At 34.1% G+C, this 16135-nt stretch overlaps 1 protein-coding gene across 1 annotated transcript; it reads left to right on the top strand.

Moving 5' to 3' along the window:
* The first annotated feature begins 1814 nt into the window (after positions 1 to 1814).
* On the top strand, positions 1815 to 15561 carry GLYR2 (glyoxylate reductase 2). Its single transcript, XM_086417928.1, has 12 exons — positions 1815 to 2141; positions 3991 to 4069; positions 4208 to 4273; positions 10651 to 10726; positions 10836 to 10891; positions 12355 to 12439; positions 12595 to 12655; positions 13921 to 13973; positions 14075 to 14145; positions 14255 to 14327; positions 14981 to 15085; positions 15177 to 15561. Exons 1-12 carry the CDS (start codon positions 1898 to 1900, stop codon positions 15333 to 15335), a joined length of 1128 nt encoding a protein of 375 aa, XP_086274054.1. The 5' UTR covers positions 1815 to 1897; the 3' UTR covers positions 15336 to 15561.
* Positions 15562 to 16135: the final 574 nt, after the last annotated feature.

The raw sequence follows: 16135 nt of genomic DNA on the forward strand, positions 1-16135 counted from the left end.
TTGGATCCAATTGTTATTTGATTAACCATTCTGATATGTTATCAAATTGGATTCTTATCAGAATCCAAAACCTCGTTTCAGATCCAAATTTGTTTGGTTCGATCTTATGATATTTCGGGTCTGATCCAATCCATTTACATAGCCCACTCCACATGAACAATGGTGCCAAGAATTTTTTTTGCTCACAGAAATCTGGGATCAACCAATCACGTGTACCCACACATAATTGGACCAACCCAATACCAAATATCTGATCGGTTTGGATTTTTAATAAGGATCCAATCTGATAGGGATTTGATTTGATAATCTGTTGGATCCGATCTCGATCAATTATATTACCCTAATCCGATAAAAGGTGAGAAAATATGTAAATTATATTTATTTGAATATATGAACTTTATCTTTATTTTGTATATCAAATTGCATTAGATTCGGATCATAATATCGAGATCTAATAAAACTCGATACGGGACCTAATCCAATTCTTCTCAGATTGAATCTGGGTCCAAATCAGATTCCTATCAGATTGGTTCCAGTTTGACTGATCTGATCCACACCCAATCCAATGGCAGTTAAGTCCTAAATTGGGCTCCTTAAACAGCATGATAGGGCCCTCCACTTGGTTTACTTCTGACCAGACAAGGTAAATCTAGTAGCCAAACACCAAGAACATGAGGCCTCCTCCCTTTGGGGCATAAAATGGGTCAGACCCACATCAGATCTTAATATAGCCATATTCAGATTCAATTTTTTTCATTTGGATCCGAACCCAACTAGAAAAAACTGTATATGAACCATTTTGTTCACCCGATCCGAATTGTTTGATTTGGGTCAGGTCAGAAAACTCTGTCCCATTTAAACTTTTTTTTTTATTATCCTGATTTACTTCGTTATTAATTACTATATTATTCAATTATGCAAAAAAATCAAAAACAGCAAAAAGGACAAAAATTACATAAAACACAAGGATTTACATGATTTCAGAGTATGTACCCTACATTTATCGATTTACGAATCAAATTAAGAACAATCATTATTTTCTCTTAAATTTTATAATCTCAAGGATCACTATTTATAAAATCTGAGTTGCTAAGACACATCTTAACTTCATCAAAAAATAGAAAACCTCAAAAAAAATTACTACAAGACCTTCGATGGAGGGCATTGCTCCCTTCACCCTTGTGACTCAGCATAAACAAACATAATAGAATACAGGACATTTACACAATAAGTTCTACCATTATAACCTTTTTATTTTAAAAGATTTCATGTTGTAGTAAAGTGGTAGACAAAGATATTTTGAAAAACCTCAAAATATAATTTTCAACGTATATCATTACGATCCAAATGGATATAGAAAGGGATTCATGTCCAACCTAGAAATTGACTCAAGTCAAAGGATATCAAATAATATTCAACTTAGAAATTGACTTGAAAATCCACCCAAAAAAAAATTTCTCTCCACGTGACTGCATAGAATCATAGATTTTCCCTCAAGATTCACAACTAGTCATTTTTATGGGGACGTGGTGTTGTGTATCCCAAGAAAATAATCTATAGTTCTATGCTCAGTTACGTGGAAAGAATTTGTGAAGGGGGAGTCTGACACACTCCCCCATGCTTTCCTGATGAAGTATGTGTTAAAATCATAATTTTCTCGGGATACACAATTACACATCTTTATAAAATGTTAAGTCGTATATTCCAATGAAAAAAATCTATGATGGTAACACATGCCACGTCAGGAGAGTATAAACGGAGTATGTCAGTTGGGGGAGTCCGCAAATCATTAATCTTATTCTTTTTCTATCCATCCATCCAAACATCTATGCACATTGGAAAATGTGTCATTCCATTTCCAGTCCAGTATCTCTGCGGCTAACAAGATAAAGAAAACATGGCGGCAACAACAACAACGTCGTTAGCTAATTCTTTCATCAAGACCAACTACTGCAACTTCTCTTCTGTGATTCTAAACCCACCAACAAACCCTTCAACAACCATGGCAATATGTTCAACCTTTATTCCTTGGATACCCAATCACTTTAGACGACAACCCATTTCTTCATTTTCCACCAAACCAATCTTCTCCATTTTCCCCAAAGCTTTCTCTTCTCAGACCACTAATGCAACATCAAAAGGTATGTTTTTCTTCACGAATTTCAACAATTCTCTTGATGGGTATCTGTTTTTCTTTTTAATTTTCTGTGTTTCACTGTGTTTATGTATGCCAATACTGTCAATCTGTGTTATGTGCTGTTTCTTTCAGTTTTGGATTCTTAGTTTGATTTGTGGGTTCATGGTGTTTATTATTATTCTACTCAATTGTGATGAAAATTAGATGAGGATGATGAGATGGATGTGTGGAAAGACTTGGAAAAATCAAATTAGAAACGAACACATTCGAAAACGTAGGAGTCGCTCACTTACTTTACCAATGCTGCAAGCTATAATCTTCAAATTTTTGGTGTTTCCATTGGAAGTTGAAACCCAATTTTTTTGGCGTAAGGATGTGATATTAAGCCCATTTTTTTAGAGCTGCTATTGGCACCCCAACAGTTACTTATTACACCCCAATTGAAAATAAAGAAAATAAGTGAATGGCTTGGAATAAGTAAAAGTTGGAGTGCCAATAGAAGATCTCCCTCATTTTTTTGTGTGTGTGATTTTTCCCAAAATGTGCGCAACTTATGTCCAAATTCCGGTTTTGGTTCATTGTTCATTTTAATTCCCAAAACATGCTTTTCTAGTGTATTCTTCACTTTTATAATCAACGAATTTGTTGATAAATTACCAACGAGATCGCTGATAAGGCGAAATCGTTGGTATTTTATCAACGAATTCAAAGATTATAAAAGTGACAAATTCACTATAAAAGCATGTTTTGGGAATTAAAATGAAACCGAAACTGGAATTTTGTCATATTTAGCGTACAAAATGGAGATTCACCCCTTATTTTGGGATTTTCCCCAAAACATGCACAACTTATGTCCAAATTCTGGTTTCAACACATTGTTCATTTTAATTCCCAAAACATGCTTTTCCAGTGAATTTGTCACTTTAATAATCTATGAATTCATTGATAAAATACCAACAGGTAAATCGTTGGCATTTTATCAATGAATTCTTAAATCATAGAAGTGACGAATTCGTAGATTGTAAAAGTGACAAATTCACTAAAAAAGCATGTTTTGGGAATTAAAATGAACAGCGTACCAAAATCGAAATTTTGTCATACTCAACGCACGAAATGGAGATTCACACTTTTTTTTACTAGGTTTTTGTTTTTTGGCTTTAGGATTTTATATGAGCCTAATCATAGATTCATAATTGTAAACAACTATTGAATTGTTTGAACGAGTGTTATAATGTTGAGATTATAATTTGAGCCAAACCTTTGTAATGTTTGAAGAGTGTGTTTTAATCTTTAATTTGGGTGTGATAAATAATTTAAGCAATTGAGGTGTAATAAGTAAAATTTGGGGTGCCAATAACATCCCTCTCTCTCTCTCTCTCTCTCTCACAGGGGATTTGTAATACATCTCCAAGTGGCGCAGTAAATGAACTAACTTTGGATTTGTGTAGTTTTGAGCAGTGTCCAAAATGTGCTATATGTTTTATATTTTTTATTGGGAAATAAAATATCGGCTACATCAAATCGGGTTTGGGCTGGGAAAGATAGGAATTTAGTTTGGTTGAGTAGATTTAAGCGAACAACCGTAGCCTTTGAACCAATTATTTGGTTGCAAGTGATAATACAACAGACCCAGGGTTCAATGCCCATCTCACATTGTGTTTGCTCATAAACAAAAATTGATTTCATAATTTTGTAATTTACAGACATGATCGGCTTCTTCGTTATTTGTTAACTTATGTTGCCATGTATATGATATCAAATGCTTTCATACTTGGGGAAAATAATTTTGGAACTAATTAAACATATTTTGTCTTGATTTTCTTTTAATGCTTCTTATTTTGATTTCGCCACAGGTGAAGCTCCTGCACATGTTGGTTTTCTTGGTCTTGGAATTATGGGTTCTCCAATGGCACTAAATCTCATAAAAGCTGGGTATGATTAGATCACTCTAATTGATGAAGTGCTTTAGAGAAACTTCTAGCATTGAATTTAACATTTCTTCTGAAAATCTGCCATGAAAATTGATTGGCTATCGATATATGATATTGACTTGATTCCTCGTATGTGTAGATGTGATGTCACTGTCTGGAATAGGACCAAGAGCAAGTGTGAACCTCTCATCAAGTTGGGGGCAAAGTGAGTTTTTGATGCACAAATTGTTAATTTACTTGTTATGGATGGAAGAATGTTTATTTGATTGTTGTCTATACTTTTTAGTATCACTAAATGTGTATCAATAAAATCTTTGTATTTCATAGAAAGCTTCTTATTTCATAGAAAGAAATGTTAAATTGGTTGACTCTGTTAAATTTATATAAATTTGACCAAGATTTTCAAATTATCAATAGAGTCATTGAATATCAGACATTTTAACCGTCAAAAAGGATTGCTTTGAGCTGTTATTACGATTTATTTGGCATTTTATAAAAGAGGTATTTATTTTATGCATGTCCATTAATTTAATAATTTGACTTGCAATCATGATAGTTTTTGTTTTCTGGATTTTTAATAATTTTTTATGCAATGATCCATTGATAATTAAGTGTATGATTCATGTATAGTCTAGCCATCGTGGTCTTTCTAGGCACCTAAGCCATAAGCTTCACTTGCTCCTCCTTGCCTCATATAGGATTGCCTTGGACTTAAATTATGGTCTTGGTGGTGCTTGAACATCATACAATTTGTATTTGAGAATGAAAATCATTGTTTGCAGTAAGTAGTCCAACATTGGCATAAAAGGAAACCAAGATTATCGGTCCACCATTGTTAGTGCTTAGGCCCCACTGACAAAAAATCATGGCTCCGACCCTGGTCCAATCAAATTCATTTTTACTTAAGTATTTGTGAGCAATACGAAGAAAGGATTCCATTAACTTATTGTCACTGGATTTTGGTCCAAAAAAGACTATGGAAGCAAAATGAAAGTAACAAGGATATTGATCGTCGCCAATATTAGAACTTACAAAACAGCAAGGGCTCGCACGAGACCAATCACATCTCGAATCTAGCTAGTAAGCCTATTTCCTTGAAGTGACTTGATACAAATAAATTTTACCGTTAATGAAATATAAGCAACAAAGTAAAAAAATTAAAAATAATAATCATATAATACCAAAAAAAGAAAAAAAAGTTAATAAAAGGCATATAGACTCTTGCAAAAAACCAATATTGTAAGGAATTTCTCCAGTAGTCTGGTTGTACGTAGAAATCCCTGAAATTCAAAATCAATATCTAAGTAGCTATTCCGAAAATACACGAAGATTGCAGCAAGGAGTAAACAGAGGTCTACATACATGATTTTAAAGCTTGTACAATTTCCATATTGGACTTCACCAGTTAAATTATTCTCTCAGGTCACTTAAAACAAAATTTTAAGTTAGATATGTAACAAAGAAGTGGCTCCCAATGGAATTGAAGGGAGTGTGGATTTAATTTAAGAACAATCCAATAGTCTTAGAACTTGTGGGTATAGGATATAAGTACTTACAAGCACCAAAGACCAATAAGAAGTAACGAAACAGTGGTTGCAAGTTGAAACTCTAAACTTTTTCAATTACAGTACTGCCCAGAATCATTACTCGGAAAAAAAGTAGAAAATAAAAATTCAATTCTGATTGATTACAAAATCCTTACGCTAGGAAGGAAAAGAAGAAACTACACCAACTAAAGTTTACTACAATTTGAGCAATGCTGAAGACGATTTTTGACCTTCTCTAGTTCCATATGCAATGAACATAGGACCTGGATACCCGACCTGCTCCTTGTCCGTGCTGCTTCTAAGACCAAAACAATTTCCAAGAATTTGCAAACAGTCACAGAAAGTATTCTACATGAACAACAATCAATGTGCATGCATCAATTTATGATCTACAGGATTAAGATAGGTCATGCATCTGAGCAATTGATGGTTTTGGTAAAATTGTATGCAACTTCTTCTTTTGGTTTTTGATTAGTAAGCATGTCTTTAATGAGGTTAGTAACTCACCAGAACAGAAAATTAATAAATAATAATAATAATCAAATGCAAATTGTTTGAATTGAACTATGTTCTAACCACTCTAGATCATCATATTGAGGCATAAAATTCAGATAAAAATACAGTATACATACTTTTATCAACCCACCATGACATGAATAAAACAATGTGATCAGAGGTTTTTTTTTTTTTTTGATTGGTGAGTGAAGAACAATCATTATGCAGTACCAAATAGACCAAAAAGGCACTAAAACACAAAAGATTCATATTTATGCAAATTTAAAGAACATAATCGAATATCTATATAATTATTCGCTTTTTCTATGTCATTCAATGAGTCATCAGAATTGCACACAACAAGATGTAGTATAGAACAATATATATAAGCATTTTCTGAAGGTAAGAGAAAGGCATATTTGACTAAAGGTACTGTCCAACAGAGACAATATTGCCACTTTTACTCCAAAACAAGAGCCATAATAAGTCTCATTGTGATCATGCCTTCCACTATGCCTCCGTAAAGATCTTTCAATCTAGGAAAAAAATTTAAAATTTAAAAAAAATAAATAGGAATTAAAAGATTCAGGTCTAAAATGGAAACATACTTCTTTTTGGTTAATGTTAAGCATTATGGCATAGAAATAGTAAATGATATGACTACTAAGTTACCATCAAATACTCTACACTATGTATGTAGTAATCTATGTCCCAGGTAACTGCAATTACAAAAATTGTTCTAATTACTTAAAAATTCCCCGCTATGAGTGGGATAAGCAATGATCTCTACTTGTTTAGGTTCTCCATTTCGAATAGAACTCCACCGATTCTCAAATTGCATTATAAAGACAGGACATAGTTGTCTAAATGAACAGACAATGCTTACAAAAATATAAAATAAAATTTTCAATTATCTCCAGAAACTTGTGCATCACAAGTATGACGAAATACAAACCTTGGGTGCACCAATACCATTAGATTTTGATTCGATTACAATACCAAGGTTATCGATTCTTTTCTTTATTATATCATGTTGTTGCAGTAAAATTCAAAACATATATTGAGCTGGATTAAAATAGTGAAACTGAAAAAGAAAAGAAGATACAATTAAAAGCCCAATTTTACCAAACATACTTTATCATAATGTTGCTCCCCATTGATATCCATGGCAGCGACACTGACAAGGGAACACGCAAAGGCTAGGAAATTATATAAGAAAACAAATTTACTGAAAGAAGAAAAAAATGCCTTGTAGGATCTCAATAAAACCATCTCATTTGGTTCTTGAATCTACATGGAAACCAATAAATCTCCATTAGCGAGGCAGTCTTCTAGTTAGTTCTCTTTACGATAGCATCAGTAAGGACAGGAATTGGTCAATGGAATTTTATTTCAATTTTTCAAAGTCTGATATCATAAAATCAAATTATACAAACAACGTCGAGTATAAGATCTAAAATCTTGGAATGAAATTCAAACAAATAGGTTTTTTGGAGGAATTTTTTAACTGAACAAATGAAGTAAGGAGTGAAACTAATCAACAAACTTGAATACAATTTGAAGGTATTCTTACTGAAGTTAACTTGCAGAGTTTCTTCCCTTGAAATATCTATGGTGAGCTTCGACTCAGTAACAACATGGACATACAGTCCTGCAACAAATTAGTGAGATTGTTGAAAATCAAAAATCAATATTATAAAACAAGAACTACAAAAAAAGGAGAACTTATTGAGCTTGGACAAGAAGAGAAAGAGAATCTTAATTGATGAAACGTCCAAATAGGGTTCTGCTGTAGAAATCTGCGTTGATCTACGGATAAGCATCTAGATTCCTCAACTTGTTTAGAATCTCCATCTCTGTTTTTGCTACAGTTCCAATAAAATAACTCTAGTCTTCTATAGTATATTCTAAGGTTTTCTTCGATCCATATTGTATATGATCAAAAGAAACATGTTGCTCTCTCAAAGTCATCCTCTCTCAGGTGCACACAGTAACACAAATGCACATTCTCAGTCCCTGTACTTCCTTTTCCTATTTTATTTTCACTTTATTTGATGTGGAGGGAAGTTCTCATGATTCCAACTCCTGCAACTTATTTCTTTTTTCTTTTTCACTTGACCCAACAGGACAAGAGCCCCTCTTATGGATGGATATTATTATTTTTCAATATTTTTCTCTCAAGATTCACGTTGACAGAGTCCATTTTTTTTTAAATTCCCTAAAGTTCGGGTTTAATTTGGTCTGTATTACGGGTTCGGTCTGGTCTTGGAGGGGTCAACCTAGACTCGAACCGAAAATGTACATCCCTACTTTGGAAGAAGAGAAAATAGAGTTGTGTGGCACGAGCAAAGTTTCCCTCTAATAACACGTGCTGTCTTTTTCTGTATAGGAATTTTGAGTTGTCTATCGTACGATTCATCACTTTATAAAAGAAATTAAAAATTATTATAATTTATCAACTGTTAGATTCCATCCATATTGTTAGAGAATAAGATGCACTGTATTAAAATGCATGAGATCATGACAGATCTGGTCTAATAAGCCACTGGCTCCGACAGACTCAAAAAAAGCAGGATGTGACAGTGATGGACTTCATAGACAGACGGTGACCACCAGCAAGCATGATTGGCACTTTGACGATCAATGAACATATCCATTATTGAGATCAAGCAATTATTCAACAAAACCAATTGCATATTCCTTTTTCAAAGGACCATGCAATTGCGGGAGGATGTTAGAGAATAAGATGTACTGTATTAAAATGCATGAGATACGTTGTATCATTGTTAGTGTATCTCGCACAAATGGAAGGTTGTGATGAAGGATATTCTAGAATATATATTGATATTTAGAATATATCAATTAGGATATTCTAAAATATTTATATTAGGTAGTTTTCATATATCTTGGTTGATAGCCTATAAATACCCTATTGGGGCTTTTGTAATATTCATCCAAGAATTATCAATAAAATTCATATTTTCTATACATATGAACTATTGAATTAAAAAAAAAAAAAAAAAAAAAAAACCAGCTGAAGCAGGTCTATAGGAAGGAATAGCATTTTGTCGTTTTCGTTTCCTTTTTATATATAGGGTATGGATTTTTATAATTTTCTTCAAACATTTCAGTTTATATTATCTTTACGCTAAGAATTATTGGATAAAAGAATATCTAGAGATTTTCCAATAATTGCAAGTCAACAATGTGCATCCTTTTAAATTCTTATATTTGATTAAATTTCAAATGTTAGACATTATGGTAGGAAAAACATTGAATCAAAATACACAGCCAGTCATTGAGGATGAAATAACAACCTGTTGGTGTCAACGTGGGTTTTGAAATGCTCTAGAACATACATGATTTGAATGCAATCAAGTCCATGGCTTGATTCAACGTTTCTGTTTTATACCTAACATCTCTTTACAGGAGCTTTCATTAGCTTAATGCAATTAACTTCATTGGGTGGACGAACGGTTCCGTTTTTGTTATAATTTGTTTCATTAAAGAAAGTGGTCCTTCTATGGCTTACTGAGTTCTATTCACTGTGAAAGTAACTGGCATTGTACTTGTATTCGTAACTATCCCAAATTTTTAATGGGAAAATCCAACCTGGTATCATCAATTTACTGTCAACCAACCAACTATTCCAAAGACCGATCTGTTGGAAAGAGGGACAAATACGAATATAAGAGGGCCATGGATGTACGGGTGTGTATACACCATAGTCACCAAGTTGGAGTTCGGGAATAAACCAGCTACAGGAAAAAATTGGTAACACGGGGAAAAAATCGAAAACAAATGGGGAAAAAATCAAGTTAGTGTTAGAACTGTGTAGTTGTTCCTATTGAGTGGTATTCTCGGGTTACATCATTAAATATCATATTGAACTATAATGATCAATTACCAAACCCCATATTGATTTCATCCATGCATGCTCAAGTAACCACAGGTCCAAAGTATAGTCACGATTTATACTGTTAAGTAACAGTCATAGATCTGAGTTAGGATTCATTAACTTGTCAAAAACATCAAAATCAATGTCGTCCTCATTTACATTATTATTATCTTATGTTTTATTGAGAAAATGGTCACCATCATCTTCATCAAGGTCATATTCTCTTACTAGTGTGTCAACCTCATATTCTTCTTGATTTAATTGCAAAGTTCATGATTTAATCGCGAAATTCCTTAAAGTCATGTCTTATTAAAAAGTCACAATTAAATCGTGACTAAATCGGTGAAGAAAGTTACGATTTAATCACGACTTTTCAATAAGTCAGAGACTTAGGTGACTATGGTATACACCCACGGGTGATCACTCCACACCCTCCCTCGCCCATGACCTAAGTGTACTACCTGCTTTGATACCAAGAAAGTTTCATCTATAAAGCATCACGAGAAGAAGAGAGATGAAGGAGAAAATAACATTCTGCTTGGAAAGGGGATAACTATGAATATAAAAGGGCCATGGATGTACAGGTGTGTATACACCCAAGGGTGATCACTCAACATTTACATGGGTATTTTGTTCCTGCAGATATAAACCATCTCCAGAGGAAGTCGCTTCATCGTGTGATATCACATTTGCCATGCTTGCTGACCCTCAAAGTGCAGTGCGTATACTTTGTTTTACTTAACATGCCTACATTATTTTCATGCATGACTGTACTTAAAATGCCTGCACTATTTTCATGCATGACTAATTGTAGATATTCTTTTCAGGTGGATGTTGCTTGTGGAAAGCATGGAGCTGCAAATGGAATGAGTCCAGGAAAAGGGTAATATTTTTCATTCTCCCCTCATGAAAAGGAGTTTCAAATTAAATAACTGCTACTCATGGGTCTGCACCCTCAACAACATAAAAGTGCTTATTTTAAATGTCGGTCCGTATTACGCGAAATGATTAAATTTATGTGATTTATCTTGCCGTTTGATTTTTGTAAAGCATTTATAGGTAGTCATACATTTCATTGTTTTATGTTTTGTGGTAGTTTACGTATTGAGGAACATCTTAGCTTTTGTCAATTAATAAATTTTCCGTTCCTTACCCAACATTAGATGATTTAATAGGATTAATTTATGCAATTTTTCTAATTAGCTTGTAGGAACACCCATCCACCTGTTTAGTCTTCCCTTTACACTATATCACCAGTCCCAAGCCTGGATAAAGGAGGAAGGTTGCATCGGGTTGGCAGCCACTATCACGAATCCTGATCAGTTAGTAGGAATGCTCGTTCTTACAGTACAAATTAATTGGTTCTTGTCTTTTGATTGTTGTTCCTATGTGGAAACCATTTAGGGATGGTAAGGTTTATGGGCTGGCTATGATTGATCAGCATCTCCGATATCTGTCCTATATCTCAAACAGGTCAGGTTTTGTGGTTTGAAGGATTCATGCTCTATCCTTCTATATACCTTGGAAATGTCCTCTTCAACATCCAAAATCTATCCTTCAGCCTTTGTAATTCTTTCTTGCTAGCTTAAGCAGTTTTTAGAACCCATATGATAGAAAGCACAATGTACCTTTCCTTGGGGAGGTTGCCATGAAAAGGCTTTCTTAACTACGTCTAGTGATGGGATATATTTAGAATGCCCATTGTTGGAGCATATCCGACGGCTAAACAAAGTACGCTGTATGGCTTAGTTTATTTCTAAAGAAGCATCTCTAAACCTTTCGGAAAACCAATGTTACTTGCCACTCTAAGAGAATTTTGGGACACAACTCTTTTCTTCGGTTTTTACAGTTGAGTGGATTACATCGTTCTTCCTGACAATTAGATAATGTTGAAAAGGATCATTTTGGGCTTAGACCCATAGCTCAGTTGGTTTGACACATCGCAAACCAACTTTGAGGTCGTGAGTTCAATTCCAGCTTACCCATCAATGAAAAAACAAAAAACTCGACAATGTTGAAAACTGATTAGGTTGGCCAAAATTATGATATAAATTTTAAAGATTAGAAATGCAACACTCAATTGTGAGAAAAGAGAACAATCTAATCATAGTAAATTAGTATTTTACTGCTTTCTTTGCTCACCAGATTGAACCAATAAATGCTTGTATGTTCAGAGCATTGGCATCTGCAACTGTGGGCTGTGGCTCACATTTGTATAATTTAACAGCATAAATCTTAGCTAATAATGCAATGATTTGCTTCCAAATTGTGCGGTCTCTTTTCCTTAAGTGTGACTTAATACATATCCACAATCTAAAAATTCTCTCTTTGGATGAGCATTGGCAGGTATGTAGATGTTTCCACAGTTGATGGTGCCACTTCTAAAGCGATCGGCGAACATATTAAAGCTACCGGAGCATTATTTTTAGAGGTAAGAAGGTTTATTGTTTGTCATTATTTTCTATTTCATCTCCAATAAGTATCATGGAGTCAAAGAATTGTGCCATTATTTCCACATTCTTCACTTCAGAGACGTGATAGTAACATGTCAGAGGATTTTGTTTAGATTTAGTGTTTTGTTAATAGGCTCCAGTTTCAGGCTCTAAAAAGCCTGCAGAAGATGGGCAGCTGATATTTCTAACGGCAGGTAACCACTATTCATTGGATATGCTATTAACCTCTTGTGTTTATTTATGAGAGATTCTATTGCCACACCAACTTTTGCTAACGCCACCCCAATTCATATGTAAGTTGCCAAAGAATTCGCACACATCTTGCGGTGGCATTAGCAAAAGTTGGTGTGGCAATATAATCTCTCTTATTTATGTAGGTCAATCACTCACTCAAGGTGATCTCTAATCAAACTTTTGTAATCATCATTTATACCTTGTCTCAAATATTTTGATCGAAAATATGAATCCTACCATCATAACTCTATTTTGAGCAATATTATGGAAAGGCATGTCTTCAGATATTTTCGTTTTTGCGTTGGTCCATCCACACCATTTCTGCATTTGAACCAAAGCGTTCATTCTGGTAAGTGCCGTCATTGGTCTTCATTGGACATGCCCAAACCCTCCCGACTGATTTTATTTTATTTCCAATTAGGGTTATTCCTAAACTCTCTCGAGTGCTCTGAATTCTGTATATTTTTTTTTCTCTTAATTCTAGCGTCCATCCAACTCAACATTCTCCTCTTTACTATCTGATACTATGAACATGTTTCTTGACTGCCAAATTTTCAGCACCATAAAAATAACTGATCATATTGTCGTCTAATAAAATTTTGGGTGATTTAGATAGGTCCACCCACTTTTCGGTGAATATTAGACATACCCCCCTATGTTGTACAACTGATGATATACATCCCTTGACCTTGGACTTCTTAATGGATTAATGTGAAAAGACTTAAATGTCCTCGTCTTCAACTGCCATCCAAATCCTTGAGTTTTCTTCTTAAAACCAGCCATCTTCCAACTCTTCCATCTCTATGGTTCCTTTTGTGATTTGTTCAACCTTGTCTTCAATTCACCATTTACAACTTTAACATTCAACCCTTTGTTGGAAACCCTAGAGTTTTCTATATATATAAAATCCATCATTTTCATCTTCCACAAAAATCCAGTTTTATTATTCTTCCCAAACCAATCATCTTCAAGTTCTTAAACCTCTCAAATTTCATTGTTTTACACTTGAACTAAAATCCTCTCTTTTTCTTGAGGTTTGAATATTGAGTAGATAAAATCTTAAGGTTGAAGACGGGGGTTAAAAATTTTACCCAAGTAATAATTTTATCCCAAATTTCATTTTTTTTCCACACATTTTCCAACCCATAGTTCTCTTTTCCGCCGAGAATTTGTTACATAGTGAAGTTAATGGAGGCTAACTGAACCTATAGTTGCAATCTTGCAGGAGATAAAACTTTATATGAAACAGTTGGTCCCCTTTTAGACATCATGGGGAAGGTACATTTGTCTCATCTTCCTATAAACCTCACCCCACACCTAAACCCTTGATATTCTCATCACCTCTTTCCCTTGTGTGTTTGACGTATTTATTCTTGCAGTCAAGATTTTACCTTGGGGATGTTGGAAATGGCGCTGCCATGAAACTTGTTGTCAATATGATCATGGGAAGGTTATGGCAAATTCTCTTCTAACCAATCAAATTGTGGATTGAAAAAAGGCTTCTCGATTTGGATTTACTCAATATTTTGGTTGCTAAATTTTTTCCTTAACAAATGCAGTATGATGGCTTCCTTTTCTGAAGGATTGCTTCTTTGTGAGAAAGTAGGATTGGATCCGAGCATTCTCGTTGAGGTATTTTCCAACTTGAAGCCATCGCTTCTTGCTTTTCTTTTCTTTCTTACTTCTTTTTGGTTACTTGATGGCATTGTTTTAAATCTCATCATCGCTCAGCAATGAGCCGGATTTACACGGTGTCTCATGTTTCAGATATCTCACGAGATAAACGATATGGTATTTTGAAAATCTCACCTGAGTCCAGTAAAACTCGACCGAATCAATTGGGATTTTGGATATTTTAATTAAACTAATTAGTTGTTTTAAGAATTTTAAAATTTATTATCTAAGTAAAATATGAATTTATGACCAAGCATCTTCTAATCTTCCTTATTTCATAAAAATATTTATAATTATTTAATAGAGCTTATATTGCCACACCAACTTTTACTAACAACGCCCCAAATGTGTGTTAATTTTTTGGTGATTTACATAAGAATTGGGGTGATGTTAGCCAAAGTGGGCATGGTAATAGAATCTCTTTTATTTAAATATAAAAATACATGAATAAATTTTATAAACTGAGTGAAATGTTTTATCTTGTTTGAGATGAGTTGACTCTTCCGGGACAACTCCATCTTGTCCATGTACGTGACATGACGTCAAACCGAGGTTTGCAACGATGCTTGATGGGTTTTCCTTGAATTCATTTGACTTTGACCTCATTGCAGGTAGTCTCTCAAGGTGCAATAAGCGCACCAATGTTCTCCATGAAAGGTCCTTCAATGGTTAAAGCCATGTATCCTACTGCATTTCCTTTAAAGCATCAACAAAAGGTTTGCTGTCTTTCCATATTGCATTTAGTTTTTAAAATTTTTTATGAATTTAGTGTCCTTTGAAAGCGAGACTTTTGATGATTCATGGCAGGACCTGAGACTCGCTTTGGGATTAGCGGAATCTGTTTCCCAACCCACTCCAATTGCTGCAGCCGCGAATGAGCTCTACAAGGTAGCAAAATCTCATGGTCTGAGTGATCAGGATTTCTCGGCAGTCATGGAAGCATTGAAGTCGAAACTAAATCCTTGAGAGAAACAGTAATCTATTCTCCTTTGTAGTTCATCTCATTATAGCTTTTACGTCTGCTTGCATCGTTGGGTATGGGTTATGGGTTATGGCATGCTATGGTTGTTCCTAAGTTGGGATTTTTCGATTCAATTCTAATGGGTTTTGATCTTTTTCAATGTATTTGTATAATTACAATCTTTTCACATTAATTCCCCATCTAAAGCTGGAGTTGGTCTATTTTTTTTCATATTCAAATCTTTTTTTCCATTTGGGGTGATCTCACAAATGTGTACATGGTACCACCCGAAGCATGGCCATGTAGGTTCCTACTACCATGGCTTACGATATCGTACGATTTCAAAATGTATCGGTCGATACATATTGTTATTTGAATATTTTTATACGAAACATTTCTGGAATCAAAGAATGAATTTCAGTCTGTTTTAGTTTGTCTCAAAATATTTTGGTTTGTTTTGTTTGTCTTAGAATCGAAACATTTCGATACAAATTGAAACATAATAAAATCAAAAGGAGGGGAGGATTTGAAACAATGACCATTACAAGGGGAAATATCAAAATGTAAATAAAGGAAGCAGCCAAAAAGAGCAAAACAGAGATGATTTGCTGAACTGAATTTTATTACTCAATGAAGATATGTAAAAACAACAATTACAGACTTTATAAATACTAAAGAATTTCCTAAAATATCTCAACTAAAACCAAGTGTCCTTCGAGTTTATTTGCCTAATTAAAAGCTACTAACTCCTAAATAAAAGGAAGATAAAATCAACTTCCTAAATAAATGAAAACTTAAAAACAAA

The sequence above is a fragment of the Akebia trifoliata genome, chromosome 12, assembly GCF_017979445.1.
Source record: "Akebia trifoliata isolate Shusen 1 chromosome 12, ASM1797944v1, whole genome shotgun sequence".
Lineage (NCBI taxonomy): Eukaryota > Viridiplantae > Streptophyta > Magnoliopsida > Ranunculales > Lardizabalaceae > Akebia > Akebia trifoliata.